This window comes from Archocentrus centrarchus, chromosome 12 (genome assembly GCF_007364275.1).
Source record: "Archocentrus centrarchus isolate MPI-CPG fArcCen1 chromosome 12, fArcCen1, whole genome shotgun sequence".
NCBI lineage: Eukaryota > Metazoa > Chordata > Actinopteri > Cichliformes > Cichlidae > Archocentrus > Archocentrus centrarchus.
Genome location: NC_044357.1, coordinates 22,499,334 through 22,517,078, shown reverse-complemented (window position 1 = coordinate 22,517,078; position 17,745 = coordinate 22,499,334). Strand labels below are relative to the sequence as shown.

The 17,745-nt window shown below is 41.7% G+C and overlaps 1 protein-coding gene across 1 annotated transcript in view; it reads right to left on the bottom strand.

Moving 5' to 3' along the window:
* The window catches only part of LOC115789590 (ephrin-A5b-like), an 84,092-nt gene extending 67,399 nt beyond the window's left edge, over positions 1-16,693 (bottom strand). Inside the window, exon 1 of the mRNA XM_030743067.1 lies at positions 15,795-16,693. Coding sequence (XP_030598927.1) covers positions 15,795-15,919 — 125 coding nt within the window. The 5' untranslated portion in view covers positions 15,920-16,693. The remainder of the gene's footprint in view (positions 1-15,794) is intronic.
* Positions 16,694-17,745: the final 1,052 nt, after the last annotated feature.

The following is a 17,745-nucleotide window of genomic DNA, read 5'->3' as shown; positions in this document are numbered from 1 at the left end:
TTCCTCACCTACTTGACAGTATATAAATGAAACTGTCTAAATGTGAAAGTAGTCTCTCTGGAAAAGTAAAGTATCCCCCAAAACACACATTTAATCAGTGAGGCAGAAGTCGATCCCTGCCACTCTAGCAATAAGAGGCTCCATATATACCAGCACGAGCACCCTGCTCTGTGTCATCTGCTCTGCTAAACTAGAAAGCATTTGGGAAAGGCCAGACGGATTAGGCTGCAGTTACTCTGACATGAAAAGCTGCTCTTAATTCAAAAGCTCTCACGGCTGATTAATCACAAATTATGATCAAACAGCTGACTTACAGGATAAACATATGACACCCTGCTCACAAATCTGTGTCTGCATCCGTGTGTGTGTGTTCTCCTCTGTGTGCAGACATGCATGGCCTCCGCGTGCGTGTAAAAATATGTGCGCTTGCACCGTCTCCCCAAAGTCTGCAGACTCATTTTCCACAGGAGATTAAATGTGTGTCTGCAGCCACGGAGCACACCGCCAAATTAAAGTCCCCAATGCTCTGACTTTCATCTGTGCAGCACCTGAACTTATTCTTACAGGATCACAACCAAAGCAATTTGCTAAAAGGGTCTGGTCCACGCTCACAAAACTGCTCCAAATTTTGACTTGAGACTTAAACATTTGTTTTCCAGAGGGTGATAGTGATACTGAAAAATGCAACAAAAAAAAAAGGAGCGAAAAAGAAAGAAAGCAGAGGAAAATGTTTTTAAAATAACCTCAACCTTTAACAAATGTCTACTGGGTGTATGCTGCACACATGGAGGAAGGGACTTCATCTCAATCCTGGCAGAGAGCTGAGGAGTCAGCAGAGCAGCCAGGGGTAAAAGTAGATTTTTTTTAGGCGGTAGAACAAAGCTGTCAAGTCTGAGAAGGTTTAATTGCCCTTCTCATATCTGATAGCAGAGCAGCAACAGCTGGACAACTAACATCTGGACAGCAGGGTTTGCCAACACCAAAACCCTGAATGCACTAAAAATCTGAACTTACTTTTGTTGGGGGGGGCTGTTAATGGTCATAAATATTTTTATGATATACCCTTGATTGTTTTACAACATACTTGCTTGGAAGAGTTGTTCGCAAATGAGGTCCAAATTTTATTGATACTGCTTTACAGCAGTTTGAAATCTTCTGCTGCTAGACTTTTATATTTTTATATACCCTACGACAAATGTTTCCATTTAATTGAACATATTTTGGACTGTCAATAAAAATTTGAGCTCTACCGAGCTTTGGTTTCATATAAAAAAAATTCTAAAATGACATATTTCTACAACTTTAAAAATCATTTTCTTATTAAAGTTGGTTTGTACAAAAAAAAAAAAAGCTACTCTAAATTTTTGGATTCTCTGACAAATTTTGAACTGCTGAACACATTTTGGGTCAACTTCACAAAATTGTGGATATCACAGGAGGACAATATGAATCTACATGTTCATTTCAGAAGTTTAACAACTAATTTACACGTCCAGCTTCTAGGATCCTGATGCTATAAGACGTGTTGGGATATGCGTTGGTTTCACACCAAATTTGGGAATTTTTAGGTTCAGAATTGCAGTTGGCACAAATACAAAAAATTGTGGTAAACACAACAAATTAATATTTTTTGGTTGCATGCATTATAATATTCTACTAAATTCTACTAAATTCTACTAAATCAAATTTTTATACATGCAAATTCTGCAATTTCAGGGACACAGCACCTGTTTTTGGAGGGATTTACCAACTTTTCAGTTAGAATAACAGCAAGAAATTTTTGCATAACACCAAATAAAATAAACTTTTATACATTCATCCTGTTTCTGGAGCTTGTTCAGGCTGACTTTGAAACAATGTAATCTGTTTAAATTTTATCATTCTTTTGGTTTTTGGTTTTTGGGTGGGGGGGGGTCAGTTTCCATCTACATAATTTTTTTATTGATGTTGTGTTTACATCAAATTTGAAAGTTTTTTTTAACTACTCACATATTCTGAAAGTAGGACAGCAAAGTTTGGAGACAACATAAATTTACAATATTGGAGTTTTGTGTTTGCAAAACAAAGTGAATGTTCACACATACCTGCTATTAGCATACAATAATTTTGGTTTTTAAATTACACGTCTCACACAATCAAAAGTAGTGATAGCCTTTCGTTAACTTATATGATCGCAGTTTCTGAAATTAAGTAATATTGTCGCTGTATGTCGGAATTTTGCAAACTGGGTATTGTACTTCATTTTCGATAATAATAAAAACAAAGTGAGAAATAAAAAGCAGAGCAAGTCATGGAAGTCCATGGAAGGGGAAAAAAAACAGCAAACTCAGCTCCGTGCAGTCATCTAACGTTTCTATCATGTCATGGGCACTGCAACAGTGTGTATATCTGTGTGTGCGTGTGCCACAGCATATAGTAACCATACAGGTCACATCTCCCAGAAAGCAGCAGGCTTCTGCAGCATGAATTCAACATGCTGCATTAAGAGCTTTGCTCCCTTCAGGCTACAGTAATTCTGGGTTATTTCTGCCTTGGTGTATCTGGCACAGTTTTGGTTATCAGTGCTCAACGGGCCAATGAAAGCACAGCTGGTCCACGGCTCATTGGCTGCTGAGGGGTTATGAGTTAATCCTGATTGGTGACTTTCTAAGAGAACACACCCAGTTTTTTTTTCCTTATAGGTGCAGGGGTGGGGGTATGTGGATGGGGTGGGGGGTGTGCTTGGATCAGATTTGCATTTTATCCATTTTCACTGTCATGTGCAGGGTTTTTAACCTAATTTTGAACATTTCGGGGGGGGTTTTAACGACAAGGACGTGACATCACTCAGCTGGTGCTTTGGCCTCCGATGCTGCTTTGATTTAACACAAAATAATCATTAAGAAATTTTAAGAAAGTTGAAACAAACTTCAGACCCACACAGAGCTTAAAATTACGTTGCAGCGGTTTCAAATAATCACGAAATAATAACTACAACTAATTGGAAAAGTCAAGAAGTGTGTCAAAGCAGTAGTGCTGCGCCACAGCACCATATCTCCCACTACACTGCTGGGTTGCTGGGCAAAATTTAGAATGGGCCTGCCTCCATACAGGAGTGGATTGGTGGATGGTAAATGTGTGTGACGTCTTAGCCGGCGTGTTTCTCTAACCCCCCTGTGTATCGCGTGTCTAGACCTCACCAGCACTACTTCTGGAAAGACCATGTGACCCAAAGAAGCAGTCACAGGACTTCGACACCCATACATCGACTCCATTTTTTCCTCTTTTTCCTCTTCAGTCAAGTTTTTCCTTTTATTCCAGTCAATAATCAGACAGGTTCAAATAAGTGAAACTGAGGTAAAGTGACAGAAGTGGAAACCAGTGCCAACAACACACAGCGGCATTAAGGCGAGGGTCGGTCCTGCAAATCCAGCTCGCCTTTGGAAAATCATCAAAGAATCCCCCCCCCCCACAAAAAAAAATAATAAATTAGTTTAAGCAGTCATAGTCTTAAATATCTGAATACTTAATGATTTAAAAATGTCTACATTTTATTGAAAAATTAAAAATAAACGGAGACTTTCAAATTCATTACATCGACTGCATTTTTGTTTTAAAATATTTTTCAGGATTTAAAAAAAATCATGTTGAATTATTAAAATATGCACATTTTAACATTTAATTTAATTAGATTTTTAATTTGATTTAAGCTCAGAGCACCATACTATCGTATTTCACACTGGAAAAGTTGTATTAAACTACAAAATTATATATTAATCCTCAAAACTGTTTTCAAATGCTATGGATATGTAATAAAAATAATATCTTTGTATCATAAATTGATCCATCTTGTAAAAAATAAATATATATACACATGAACTATTATTTTATTTTAAGAAAAAAGTATGAACTTAGATTATTTTTAATTAAAAAAAAATTTTATTTTAAAATAAATTTTCCTTACATATTTTTTAAAAATTAGCACTTTAAAAATGTATATCAGCCAGTATGATTAAAGATTATTTTTTTCATTGTGTAAAAGACATGAATAAGTGCAAGTACAGTTGAGCTTCTGATTTAAACAAATATAGTTTTGGTGGATTTACTTAAAATTGCTGATTCAGCTGCTAAACTATAAATTAATGGAAAAACTTCTTTACTTACTTCTTATCCATGTAACAGATATATCACACCTTCCATAAAGGAAAAAAAAAAAATCAAACCCGCTGCAAAGATATTTATTCCGAAGCCTTGTGTCGCAGTTTTTAAAAAAGTATGTTCATGCAAAGAAGAAAATAATTAGTGAACTTTTGGTGACCAGGCTTTTGCTACTTACAAAAGTCCACTAAAACTTAATAGTCACCTCCACCCAGAGACAGAAATATGAGTACTGAGCCATAAAGACTTCTGATGGAAACCTAAGCAGCTGGCACATTCAGGAAACAAATAAAATATCTTTATGAGCACGATTTTATGATCTTAATAGGCACACTCCCGGTCCAGTGGCCTCTAAGTGCTCCGCTGGACAGGTCTGTGCTTCAGAGCCGACTCTGAACACCAGCTACTGTCTGCGAAGCCACACGCAAAAACTGCACAACTTACTGTTTTCATTACACTCCCTCCTGGATAATTAAAAAAAAAAAAAAAACACTTTCTATGCTTGTGAAATTGCAATAAATTCCCATTAGCTGCAAACAATTTTGCACATTAAAACACAGAATATGAAACTAATTCAAACACAACGAACACAGTATGTAGGAATCATATGGTCTGTAAGAAAAGCAAGTTCCATGAAGGCTTTTATAGAAAATCTGTGGTTTGACTGTGCTTATTAAACTGCAATAATCAACATATTTTCCACTCACTTTGCTCTAATCCTGTTTTCTTTTTAAAGAAGTCATTTTTCTCCAAAAGCAGTGATTAATGTTCAAGTATTTTTTAGGCTGCAGCATTTTTTTTAAACTTTTATTCCGACTGTTTATTCTGACTCTTGTACTTAGAAAATTCCCTGAAAATCTATGGAATTCTCTCATCAAAACAAGAACCTTTTCCTGTACGCTTTTCTCTTTAAAGTAGCGATTTATTAGTGAAGAAAGAGATGAACTCAGTGCAGGAGTAAAATTAGAGTTATGATGATTTATGTGCTGCATTAATAAATCCTGAATATTTATATTACGCATTAACTCATGTCTACCTTTGTAATTTGAATATTTTGTAACTTTTTTAAGCCAGAACTCCAAGAAATTAAAGCAACTTTTTGTTTCTAACACAGGATTTATTTCCTCCTACTTTTCCATTAGTTTAATCACTTCCTGACGTTAAACCACTGTGGAGCTTCTGTCTGTCTCCTCGCCTGTTTTTTAAGCCTTCCCTCAGAGTCTCTTTGATGTCGGATGCGGCAGGTTATCTGTGACCTTGTCCCTTTTGTTAAACAGACAATGCAGCCTTGTTGGGCCATTAGTTTCTCTTTGTAGGTGTTCGTCTAGGTGTGATATCCACCCTGTCCCTGCTGATCCTGCAACCTAAAGAAAGGCACTATGGGAACAAAGAAAGCCTTCTAGGGCTGAAAATACCCCAAAGTTATTTACTGTATTCCTAATCAATCACAGTGGAACTAACAATATCCTAACTAAACATCATCGAGTTGGAGATTTATACCTACACATAAGAGGGGTAATAACAGCTGATAAGAGTCTCGTGTCTGATTCATGAGAACGTAGTACTCTGCTCAGGCAGAGACGTCTCATTGGCAGAGGGAGAGGAGAGCAGCGATTGGCTGAGACGCTGACACAGCCTGTGTCGACTCAGCGCCGGGACCTGTTACGCCAGATGCCCTCCTCTCGTCCCCTGCAATGTTTGCAGCCCCACGCACGCGATCCCTCGCTCCGCTTGGCTGCACCCTCTCATCGCATTACTTCTGCTATTCTAACTCCTCCATCAATTATGCACTAGAATAACTCAGGGCCCTGATGGAGCCAAGACATAAAAGGGGATCATCAGCGCGAGCGCTCGCAGCGTCTGCCCGCGTGTTCCCGCCGCGCTGCTGCGACCACTGATATGAGCCAAGGTACCAGCTCATATAAGGACAGCAGTGGTGGCGCACACTGAAGAAGGCAAACACAGTGTGCACGCTCAGCATTGTGTTAGTGGGTCAATCAGAAGCAGCATGCAAACAGACTGAGAAAGTTTAATTTTAGTGTGATGAACTTTTCCTGTACTTATGAAATTAGCGCCATTGTTAAGTGGTCTGAATTTTGCTTCTTGTTAGGGTGGAGGGCTCAAAAAAGTCTCAAGAAATCAAAACTATAGTAGAAGCCTTTTTATTTTTCAAGATTTTTCCATTTGGATTCATTTCATTGCACATATCGGGTCTTTCTGACTAGTTTTTAAAGGCGGGAAAAAGTTGCAGTGGTTTTATTTATTTTTTTCTGCAGTTTTTTTGGACATGCTTTTAGCCTTTATCAAACCATCAATTCCATCAAATCCAACAATTCCATTTGTTAAATAATTTCTCCATTAGTGGATCCAAAAAAAAAAACCCTGAATTATTTCCAGCGAAGTGAAATTAATTTTAGCAACGCAGAAATAATTCTCTTTTCCGGCACGAGTCGGGGCAAAACTTTAAAAATATTCTTGAAAATAATACTTTAAATCATTCTTTGCACTCGACTTAGAAAAATGTGACTTTAAGGACTTAGCAGGAGGCGTAAAATAGCGAGGAAAACATCAGAAACTGCTCGTGTGATATCCCAGGATTCGTAACCTACTTTTATTCCCTGAAACAAAATGGAGTCGAATTTGGAAAATGGCTGCCAGTGCTGCACCGCTCCGCCGCACACCGCAGAGAAAAAGGCGAAGGAGGAGGAGAAGTCAGTCAGCCACGTCTATGGAAAGTGTACAGATCTTGGCAGTCTGCGATTTCAATTAATGGCCCTGCAGCTCGAGCTGCACGATGATAAAATACCAAAAACAATTTAATCACAGTCATTCATCACCAAAGAAACACAGACCAGGAAAGGATTTGTGAAAAAAAAAAAAAAAAAAAAAAGCCAACATCATGTCGACCCTTCTGTTAAAGTCATGGCGGTCCTGACCTGGATTTCTCCTGGTTGCGTGTGAAGCTTTGTCCAGGCTCTATCGTGAGATCACAAACAGCTTTTTTAATATTTCATGGGTCCCAAAGCACCACGTCTGCTGAAATCCAACAGGAGGAAACACTTTTGAGTTTCAACAGGCCGGCGAGACACACGAAGGGTCCCACAAAGTCACACTAAGTTCACTAAACAACAAACGCACATAAATAACGGCCAATATTTTTCACCGCGAGTGTCTGAAAAACGGCTAAGAAACTAAGAAGCTTCTCTGTTGTGGTATGAAAAATCACAGCTCCTAACCATCATCAGATAAACCCCCCATACCAAAGTGATTACATGAGACATTTGAACCCAAGAAACAAAAGCAATTAGGCAGCGGCGGAGGCTCCCACAAAAGCATATTTTGCTTCATCAGAGATATTTTGGTTTGTCTTTGTGGCTAAAAACAGAAAAAAATAAAAGCCTGTGGTACGTGTAGCTCTGAGAGCTCCAGCGCTCTGTGAATCACACATGATTCAACAAAATGACTGGAACAGTAACATGCTCGCACATCAGCTTTGTCTAATTTCTTCCAAGATACACAGAAAAGTCAAAGTCAGCAGCCTTTTAAAATCAGGAAATATCGTCCCATTGAGGAGGCGCGCATACTTTTCATTTCAGGCCGCCCTCCAAAGCCGCACTGACCCACATTCAGTTCCAGAAACACTGACTTGGAGGTTTGGCCCCCGCTGTCAAAATGATCACATTTGCTTTTCATCAAGCATATATCTCAGGCCAGTTTAGATTTCACATGTAATTGTGTATGATTTAAATCTACCGAAGTGCCAATTTTCTCATTGCATCCATTTGTCTCAAACCAGAGGAGACGGCAGAGCCTTTTTTTCTTTGTTGAGTCACAAAAAACTGCTGAGAGATCAAACTTTGATCCTCTGTAGTTATTAGTCTGAAAATAAGTTTAAGGAGAGAAAAATAATCAAAAAAAAAAAATTCCACCTCATTCATTTACTTAAATGCACCTTTAACTTCATTAATGCAAACAATGTATCACAGTTGTCAACTCATTGTGTTGGTTGTAACTCCAAAAAAGGCACAAACACAAAGTCGTTCCAGTTAAGTAACTTTACTTGAACTTTTTTCCAGCACTTTTCTCTCTTAAGGCTGAAAACTGCATCACAATCAAGAAAAAATGCATTAAAGTTGACTGGCAGCGGGAATGGGTTAAAGTAATGCTTCTGCATGAGGTAATCTGTTTTCGATGATTCACACCCACACATTTTACTCTAAAGCTGACGATGTTAGGTTGGACAGTTGTGCCAGTTTTTAATAAACAATCTAAATGCATATCTCAACAGTTTGTGGAGACTAGAAAGGACGCCTGAGCAGCCACCCTGACATCTCTGATGCTAAGCGATGCCCTGCAAACAGCAACAGCCGTGCCCAGTCTGTTAGCAGCTTAGTGGCTCTTAGGACTTTTTTGGAGGCACTTTTTAGGAGCTTTACTGCAGTCATTAGGAGTTAAGGCTGATTAATGTGAATGGTCAGGCAGGGCCTGGCTTTCTGAGGGAAGAACAGAGAGGGGTGAAGGGTCTCACAGGAAGTGTTTTGTGTCTCCACACAAAGGGGAGGCTGACCTCTTAAGCCCCTTAGAGCCTCTTTGCTAATACCCTCACCGGTGCCTACAAAGACACAGGGGATGCCATTTCACCACTCACATTTAAAGAGCGCACACACACAAGAAAAAAAGCCCCGCTAAGATTAAAACGGCAGAAAAGTGAAGCTCTGTGCAGCGGAGTGAGGCGGTGTGAGATCAGGCCTGAAGAGTCTCCCACTAACACGGTGACTGTCACGCATATCAAACACAAGAATCCGAACTCAGTATCTGATCTGAACTCTATGGATCTTATCAAGCCGCTGCTTTCTGCTGCTAAGTCACAGATAAAGTTTTATTTCTTAAACAAGAGCGGGAAAATCTGACTGTACAAAAAAACATATATATATAAATCACAGCCTGTTCTACACCAGGCAGCATTTTTGAGAAATTCTTTCTGGTTCATCTTTAAACACAATTCTTAAAAATCAGCTTAAAAAAATCTGGAAAGGATTTCATGATCGTTTCCAGAGTCTGGTCCTGTAATCTTTTTTTTTTGGTCTATGAGCAGATTTGCATGATTGACAGGACAATGTGTAAAAGGATCATCCCGCTCTGGCTCATTCCTCACTTATTTTTTTTTCAACATGTAGCCATTTCTATAATCACGTTTTTATAACCAAAAAAAAAAAAAGTTAAATCTCAACTGTTCTTGTTGCTATGGGCACTCATGCTTGCATGGGCAGATTTTTTTTTTTCACTTTATAAAATTCAAGAATTGGGGATTTTTCTTTACTCTATGATTCTAATTGAACTTTTTTGATCTTTTTCTAGAAAAAGAGTAGATTCTGAATTCTGAATTCATGTGAGCTCACTTTGGCATCTAAACTATAAAGCAAGTTTGCTTTTATTCTTATGTGAAAACAGTTTTAAGGATTCTCGGGCTGCTTTATTCTTGTTTCTTTCAAAGCACTCCAAACGTGTTGATTTGTGCTGAAAACAGGATGAACTTATTGATGATCAGCAGCAGTGGCACTTTTCATAAACACTGAGCATTAGAAAATTTTGTAAACACAACTACACAAGGCATTTAAGCAATGCTTCATGGGCTGATTTCATTAAAAAGTCATGTAGAAATTCTTGACATGAGCAGACCTACACTGACGTCTGATGTAAAGCATTTTTTTTAATTATTTTTGCATGAAAAGACATTTTTAAGGATACTTGGGGTGCTTTTTGGTGATTTGATGATTGATGATGATATTTTTTTAATGATTACTGCTATAAAAGCATGCAGTCATGTACTTGGAAATTATGCTTCTTTTTACTACTTCAAATTCAAGAAGTGAGATTTTTCTTGACTCTTGGAAAGTAATTGTACTTATCCTTTGTTTAGGAAAATAACTGGAGACTTACAGTGAAATGTGAAGTAATCCTACAGGCAGTTACGTCTATACTGCCATCAGTATTTTTCCTGCCTCTTTGGAATGAGGCTCCAGTAGATTGTATTGGAATCAAATTTTTGTCCACTCAATTCGAGTTAGATTTTTCTATGGCATTGATTCCTGAAAATTCTTCAACCAAGCTGATTTCTCTAATCGTGGTGCACTGTCAGGACTCTTAAATTGATAATTAAGCATCGAAAAAGATGGAAAATCTGCTAATGTGTTGCTGTAATGTGTTGCGGTGCATTCACTGCGCCACAACTTGAAATAGATGTTTCTGTAAACCAGTAAACTCACTATACAAGCTCTACTCATTGCTTTCTGTCAATCACTCCCCGGGTGCCTGAGGCCGTGCCCTTATTAAGGCTGATTTATGGTCCCACGCTGATGGCAGCCGATGTAAGAATTGTGGGAACTGAACCAACAATGGAGGCACATTTGTGGTCATTCTTACAAAATGCCAACAGCTCGTTGCCCATTAGCAGTGACCAGAATCGCTTAAACCGTAATGGGAACAACCTTTTTGCAGTTTACTGTATTTCCGGGTGTTCCACATATTCTTTGCCCCAAGTGGCAACAGACAACTATAACAGGTAGATGCACATAAGCGAAGCTCTGCATAGCACTGACGCAGTATCATGAGGGAGGCCTTAGTCAGAGCAGGCAGTCGTTGAGAGCGGAGTGACAGGTTTCCACAGGAAAACTGAGGATCTAAAACTCCCAGTTTAATTGACTCGAAGTTTCAGCCTTCTTAAATACATTCTGTAAGGTGCAGCTGATTAAAGTACACAGAGTGGTAGGAAATGGACATATGAGAACTTGAATATGGGAGATTTCTTATCTGAGATTTGACGCTCTTTCATTTCATGCACTGAGAGACTGAAGTGCTGCGAGCAGGCTTAATGCTCCTGCACTCTGTAATAAAATGGAAGGTAAACCTCAGATAAGATGCCTCTCATACTCAGTTTATTGACAGTTTCTGAAGCCCCCGGTGCAGGAAATCACATTTGCTCTGCTCTCTTTGATGCCTTTTGAGACTGACACTTCCTCAGGGTGGAAACACTGGTTCTGACCCCACCCTGGGATGCCGCGGCTTGGACAGCGTTCCCCTTCTGTAGCCTCTGGCCTTTTATGTGTAAGTTTCTCTGTAGAAACCCCCTGCCCCACCTTAGATTGCACACGCACACCCTTCACTTCCAGCTCTCCCTCTCCCGTCGCCTCCTTCTCTCTGCATAGCTAAAAAGCCGGCTATGGGCTGCTGAGTACGAGTGGAACAATAGCGGCCTTTCAGGCGTTCTGTGCCAGTGCTGGGAGAGGGCTACGGTCCTGAGACCCAGTCAATATTTGGACGTGGTTGCTTTTTTGTGTCCGTTTTTAATCCAAGCGGAACCAAGCGGCAGGGAGCCGGGAAAAGGCTGAGAGGGGAAAGCGAGGGTAAACACTGGGAACAATGCAAATGGGGCAACTCACAATGCCACTGGGAAACTATCACAACATCAGCTCGCCACCAAGTGAAAAATGGAGTATTGTTTCTTTAAGTGGAGATTAAAAAGAGAGCGGTGTTGGAAAAGCAAATAGCAGAGGTCATTCTGCTATGAGAGGAACTGTGCACACGGGGGTGTTCTGAGGTATTATCTTCACCACAAATGACCAGTCATCAGAGAGGTCTTCTAAGTGAACACTTAAACATGAAAACGGGCCACTGAAAAGATTCGTTGGCTATCTTATGGAGAAGTATGTTGCATCTGCCGTGGAACGCTTTGGATGAGCATTATCAAGGATTAAAGGAAACCCCTGGGGTGACAGCGCTCCCCCTGAACACTGGAATCCCTCTCTCCCCAGCTGTCAGGTCGTTAGTCCCCACCCAATGAGGTTCTTTGATGACGAGGGGTATCAGTTTCCATGGCATCGGAGACACAAACAGCTTGGGAGATTAGGGTCGGAACTCAGCCCTGATTCTCGGTTGATCCCACCTATCAGCAACAAATAAACACCTTGGGCGAAGGCAACGCCTGCATGCGGACCATATGGACCCGGGTGGGCTTTAATGAAGCAGCTAAATAGCTGGCGAGCAGGGAATTCACTAATAGCTCCTTGTCAGAGCAGCACTAAATACCCAACTCGTTCACTTTATTCCATCATTTGGTTACTGACACAGCCGGCTAAGCTGACAAGGAACATCTGTGACTCATTTTTCTTACATGAGTGTTTCCACAAGGAAAAGCTGCACTTTTTGTTTTCCAGGTTTCTTGCCTTGAGTGGGGTGTTTTTATCCTGCTGTTACGCTCCTGCGGAGGATTTTTTAAATAAAAGCCTTGTATGCTATATTTATGAGTATGGATCATACCAGAAGAACATTTAATAATAATACAATCTAATAAGATTTATTGGGGGCCTATGAAATGGCTTTATTACTAGTTAACACATCATACTTCATTTTTTAGTTATTACTAAAGGTTGTCTTTATACTGTTATGAGCATTTAAACGTTTACAAAGATACACTTTATAGTTTCTTTATAAAGTTCCTCTCTTTCTAAGAGAGAGGTTCTCAAACTCTTTGGGGCCACAGGCTTATTACAGGGAACCCGAGCGTGATCCCAACACAGATTTAAGAGGCTGGGGCTCAGCAGCGGTTGACGACGTGGACTCACTCAAATGCATCTCAGCGCTCGCCAGCTAGCTGGCTCAAAAAGCCGAGCGACGCAGCAGCAGGAATGATCCGTTACACGCTGAGAGAAACGAAGGGTTTCACTGACATCATGTGTCACAATCAGAGTTTCAACTGGCCCAAAAGATAACTTAATAGGCACAATATGCCTGCTTTATTTGGCTTAGATGCACTGATATATTAATACTAATAGATCACATTGCTGACCCCTTGGCTCCTGAAACCACACTGAGAACCACTGTCCTAAAACGCCCTGACGTGTGTTATTATAAATGTTAGTGTATCTATAAATCTGCTAAAATGCCCCATCAACACAGATGATATCTGAGCCTGCAACTAAAAGGAGGCACATACTCATTTATGCAAAATACCAGCATTTTTGTTTTTTAAGTTTATATCCAAATTAGCTGTTTTCCAAAGCAGCAGAGCAGCCATGTGCAGGGCCCAAACTAATGGAGGGATTTTGAGTTGACAAAGTATTCAAAGTATTTTCCTACACTAGACAAATTTAGCTGACAGACAATAATCTGAAGTCTTTTTAGTTCTTTTGAGGGATTTAGCATTAAAAAAAATAACTATAAGTCATTATATCAATTATGTTGGAGCAGTTTCTTTTTAACAAGTCTCCCTGATACTGGAGTTCTCTTTAATTTCATTAAGTAGCTTATACAAGCCCAGCGACTCGCTGTCACAGACTGTGAAAGCTTTTCAAACTCCAGGCAAGGCTGAGCCATCCTGAGGGCTGTAAATCCCTCCACCACCGCTCCAAGTCCTGCTCATCTGAGCCTAATCAGCAGCGAGCATCAGCGCAGGAAGATGTTTCCCTGAGATGAAAGCGAGGCAAACATGAACTCAACGTTTATCGAAATTACAAAAAGCCTCCTTTCAGCTCCTTTGAAACAATGGAAAAAACATGAAAATGTCAACGCATTTCCATTTTTCACGACTCACTTCCCATTTCAATTCCAGAGCTCCTGTAGGGCATTTCATGAATGGCTGAGTATGGACTGCTGCTCCGGATGCCATTTTTCCCCCATTTTGGTCAAATATGCAGCAGAGACAGGCGAAGAGGGGGGTAAGAAAGCTCATCTGGAAGTTGGGACTGTACCGCAGCAGGTTCCCAGGGCTCCAACACTGAGTGTGGTTACATTAAACAGTGGGGATTCAGCACCCGCGAGCTTGTATGGAAAACTGTTAGGTTCTGCTGCAGGTCAGGGGCCCCGGGGCTTTTAGCATGGCCCTCTTTTACATTATACAGCAAGGGTCAGGTTTAGATTAAAGTCATGAATGAGAAAAGGAGACAGTCATTTAGAGTTACTCATTTATTTAGTCCCTATTCTGCCAAGACAAAACCCAGGCAGGGTGCCGTGCCGGGCCCGTCATCGGGCCCCATGGCCAGCGGTCCTGCCCCGGTTTTGACCCTGACAACGGTCCCCTCTGTGCTGCTTAACCCACAACTTGCCTGGTTACTACCAAGTGTGTGACCTCAGCATGTGTGGATCTCTCACAAGACCGAGCGCCATGCTGTGCCTTGGCCGCTGCTGAAATACCCCTGTGTACCCCCTTATTGTCTGCCCCAGCGTGGGCCGGGGGGAGGGCGGAGGAGACACTTGGACAGGGGGGGAGCATGGCAACCAAGAAACCAGACTTGGGAACTGCTTCAATGCCAAAAAAAAAAAAAAAAGGGGGGGGGGGGGGGGGGGGGGGGTATGTATGTCAGTGTATGCTGCAGAAAGCTGTTATCAGACTCAGATATCTTTCTGTTAGCAGCAGAGCAGGAACTGCATCACCTCCTTTGATGTCACCACAACATTTGCATTACTATCACCATCATCCTGTCAGTTTAACTCCTCCAGAACACACGTTGCCCTCAGGGTGACCATTACAAAGACACGCAGAGGCTCTTGATGTGTGTTTTGACTGAAGCCCAGGAACCGGCTCCTGGTCCCTGAGCAAATGTTGATAGAATATTTTTTTATTGACTCATGCTGAAACTGCAGCCTGCTAATAAAGAAAGTATTCCAACTGAAACAGTGACACACACTCGTTATGTGCGCTAGTGTTGAAGGTGGAAGAGTGAGGCACTGAGTCACTGAGGGAGGCGCCCCGGCACAGGCAGGAGGAAGTTTCAGAGGAGAAATGTCACCTCAGGATCCGAGCGAGAGGCATCTCGAAAAGTTTCTTGGGAGAAACCTCACAACCAGGAAGCAACAAACACACCAAATTACAATTTACCAGCTCTCTCAGGGCAACGCGGCGTGTTAGTGCGACAGATCAATAACATTAACCCTAAACTGACACACGATATATGCAATCTCTCATAGGATGAGTCTCCATTTGGCACCAAAACGATCCTGTCATTCCTAATCGATGGCAGCAGATTGCGAGCGGCTCAGCATTATTTTTAAAGCAGCACAGTAACACATTTCCAGCAGCACTTGTGACACAGTATTTAATTTCCAGCCTGAGAATGTGCAGCAAACAGTGAGCATTAATGGATAACAGCGCGTAATGATAGCCTGTGTGAAAACACCTTGTTGTTGCGCTGTCAGGGGAGATTTATGCCGCTAAATGTGCACACTTCATTACAAAGATGACTCAGATATGGGGGACAATTAATCTGCAATCAGCGCAACAATCCATCAGTGAGGACAATATTTATTAAGGTAAGGTGAGCTAAGCAGCAGGCAATTTCTCAGCCTTGTGCTTTAGGATTTAAAGATGGTGGCACTTCAAAGTATGTGTTACATCATGATGTGCACTAATACAAACAGGTGTAATAACAGCTGAGCGTTTAAATGATGGGTATTTAATGCTGAGGTCTGCTTTGCTTCCTAAAGTGCGTAACCTTCCTTTTAACGCGCTTGTAGTGCCACAAACGGAGCTCTGAATGTAACCACTACATCCAATCAATGAACCTTTACACTGCTGCACACGGGGCAGCGCACAGGGCGCTCCTGCGGGGCACAGGGAGCCCCTCCGCGCCGCTGCGTCCCTGCGGGAAAGCGGGGTTACTTACTTGGGGTTGGTCTTGTTCCAGAACACGGCGTAGCGGTCGGACACCACCTTGGAAGCCGGGTCCTGGCCGTACACGCACATCCCAATGATGAGGATGAGGAAGAGGATCATTTCCACCTGCGGCATAATTGCTGTGGAACTCCGGTGAAGCAGAAATCGATTGAAAGTCCCCCCCCCGGTTCAAGTTTAAAGGCTCTTGTGTATGCGGTGGTGGTGAAACGTTTGTGATTAGTAAGGATGACAGTCCACTTTTATTTCCTTAAAGATGGAGCTCTTTCTTCTGAATCTCACAAAAACTGAAGCTTAAACGCCGTCTTCTTCATTTAAAGCAGCGGTTTTGGGTTTAACAGTCAGATCATTTCCTCTGCGCTCGCTTAAATATGAATCAAATCTACTTTAAGTAAAAGACACGACGCAAAATTACTGCTTAAGCCACGGCTCAACTCCGCGCCGCGCAGCCAACAGTTTCTCCAACTCGCAATGAATGTTCAAAACGGGAGGCAGCGCTGCATAGCCTACACAGTACAGAAAATTTACATGTATATAGTAGAAAAATCAGAATAAATGTTCCCAGGTGCGGATATAATTAAAAAAAGAATAGAAACGCAGTCCTTGTGCCGTCGCTCTCACCAGCTCGGGACCTCTCCTCCAGCTCTCAGTGGATCACCAAGAAACACTCAAACCAGCAGCTTGAGCTCCGTCTGAATCCGCAGCTGCTCGATCACTCCTATCCGGGCGGCCGAGAACAACAACGCAAATGACAAACCTCTCGTGTAAATGTGCGCAATCTTCAGGTTAAATGTCCCCTGACGAGCGGCTCCGCCACGTAACCGAGAGCGCGCAAAAAGCGGTGTTGCAAACCAAGTAAGCAGCGTTGTGGCTCCTGCTGCCATGCTCTCCCGGACCAACCCCCCTCCTCCAGTCCCTATACACCCCCCCCCCCCCCCCTCTCTCTCGCTCTCTCTCTCTCTCTCTCTCTCTCTCTCTCTCTCTCTCTCTCTCTCTCCTACTGTGCCAGTCGGGGAACACTGGAAAAAATCTTGACAGTTGAGACGCTCCGTCACAGACGCAGCTGAATCTTCTCCCAAGAAAATAAAGCAAACGCAACATGGATTTTTAAAATGAATTTATTTTTTTATTGTCACTTTTAAAGGAACATTTTTATTCCTCAAAGCAGATCCGTTTAAGTAAAAGAAAACCAAAACCTCAAATTCACGGCATAGCTTGTTCCACGCGTGGTTGGGTTTGGGATGGGGGGGGGGGGGGGGGGGGGGCATAATTAAGTTACTAATATGGGGATTTGGAGCGGAGCCGCTGCCGCGTTGTTTGTTGTTGCAGATATTTCTTGCAGTGTACAGTTTCACGGTGGCGCGCACTCTCATTGGCTTGGATTTTGAACGACGTGCGTTTCGCTTACAAGAACAACACCTCTCCTCCTCCTGGGGGGTGGCGAGGTGGTGGTGGTGGTGGGGGCTTCCCACAGGCCCGCAGACAGACCTCAGATCGCTGCGCAACGAGACACTTTCACTGGTTCGACTTTATTTTCACTAAGCAGCCATTATCCCAGTGTGTCCAAGTTTCATTTTCTACTTGAAAAGTTTTATTCAAATGTGACATTAGCGTGCAGACTGCGTTTCAAACACTCGTTTAATGGATTTACTGACATGATTGTGTCAATAAAGCGCTCTTCTGATGGCCTTAAAACAGGCTCTTTTTTTTTCCAAAAGCGCAATTTTCACTTGGGAAGCGGCCATTCTGAAACCTGTAAAACGATCTCAAGTACTCTGTTGGCAGAGTTTTCACTTGTTTTTTTGGGGGGGGGGGCAAAAAACAACATTTCCACTCCGCTCTAAAGAGCCACTTATTTTACTGTCTGAACAAATGGAAACCGGGTTTATTTCTATTTTCAGTTTTTACTGGCCACACGCAGACGTTATAAAACCTTCGTTTCA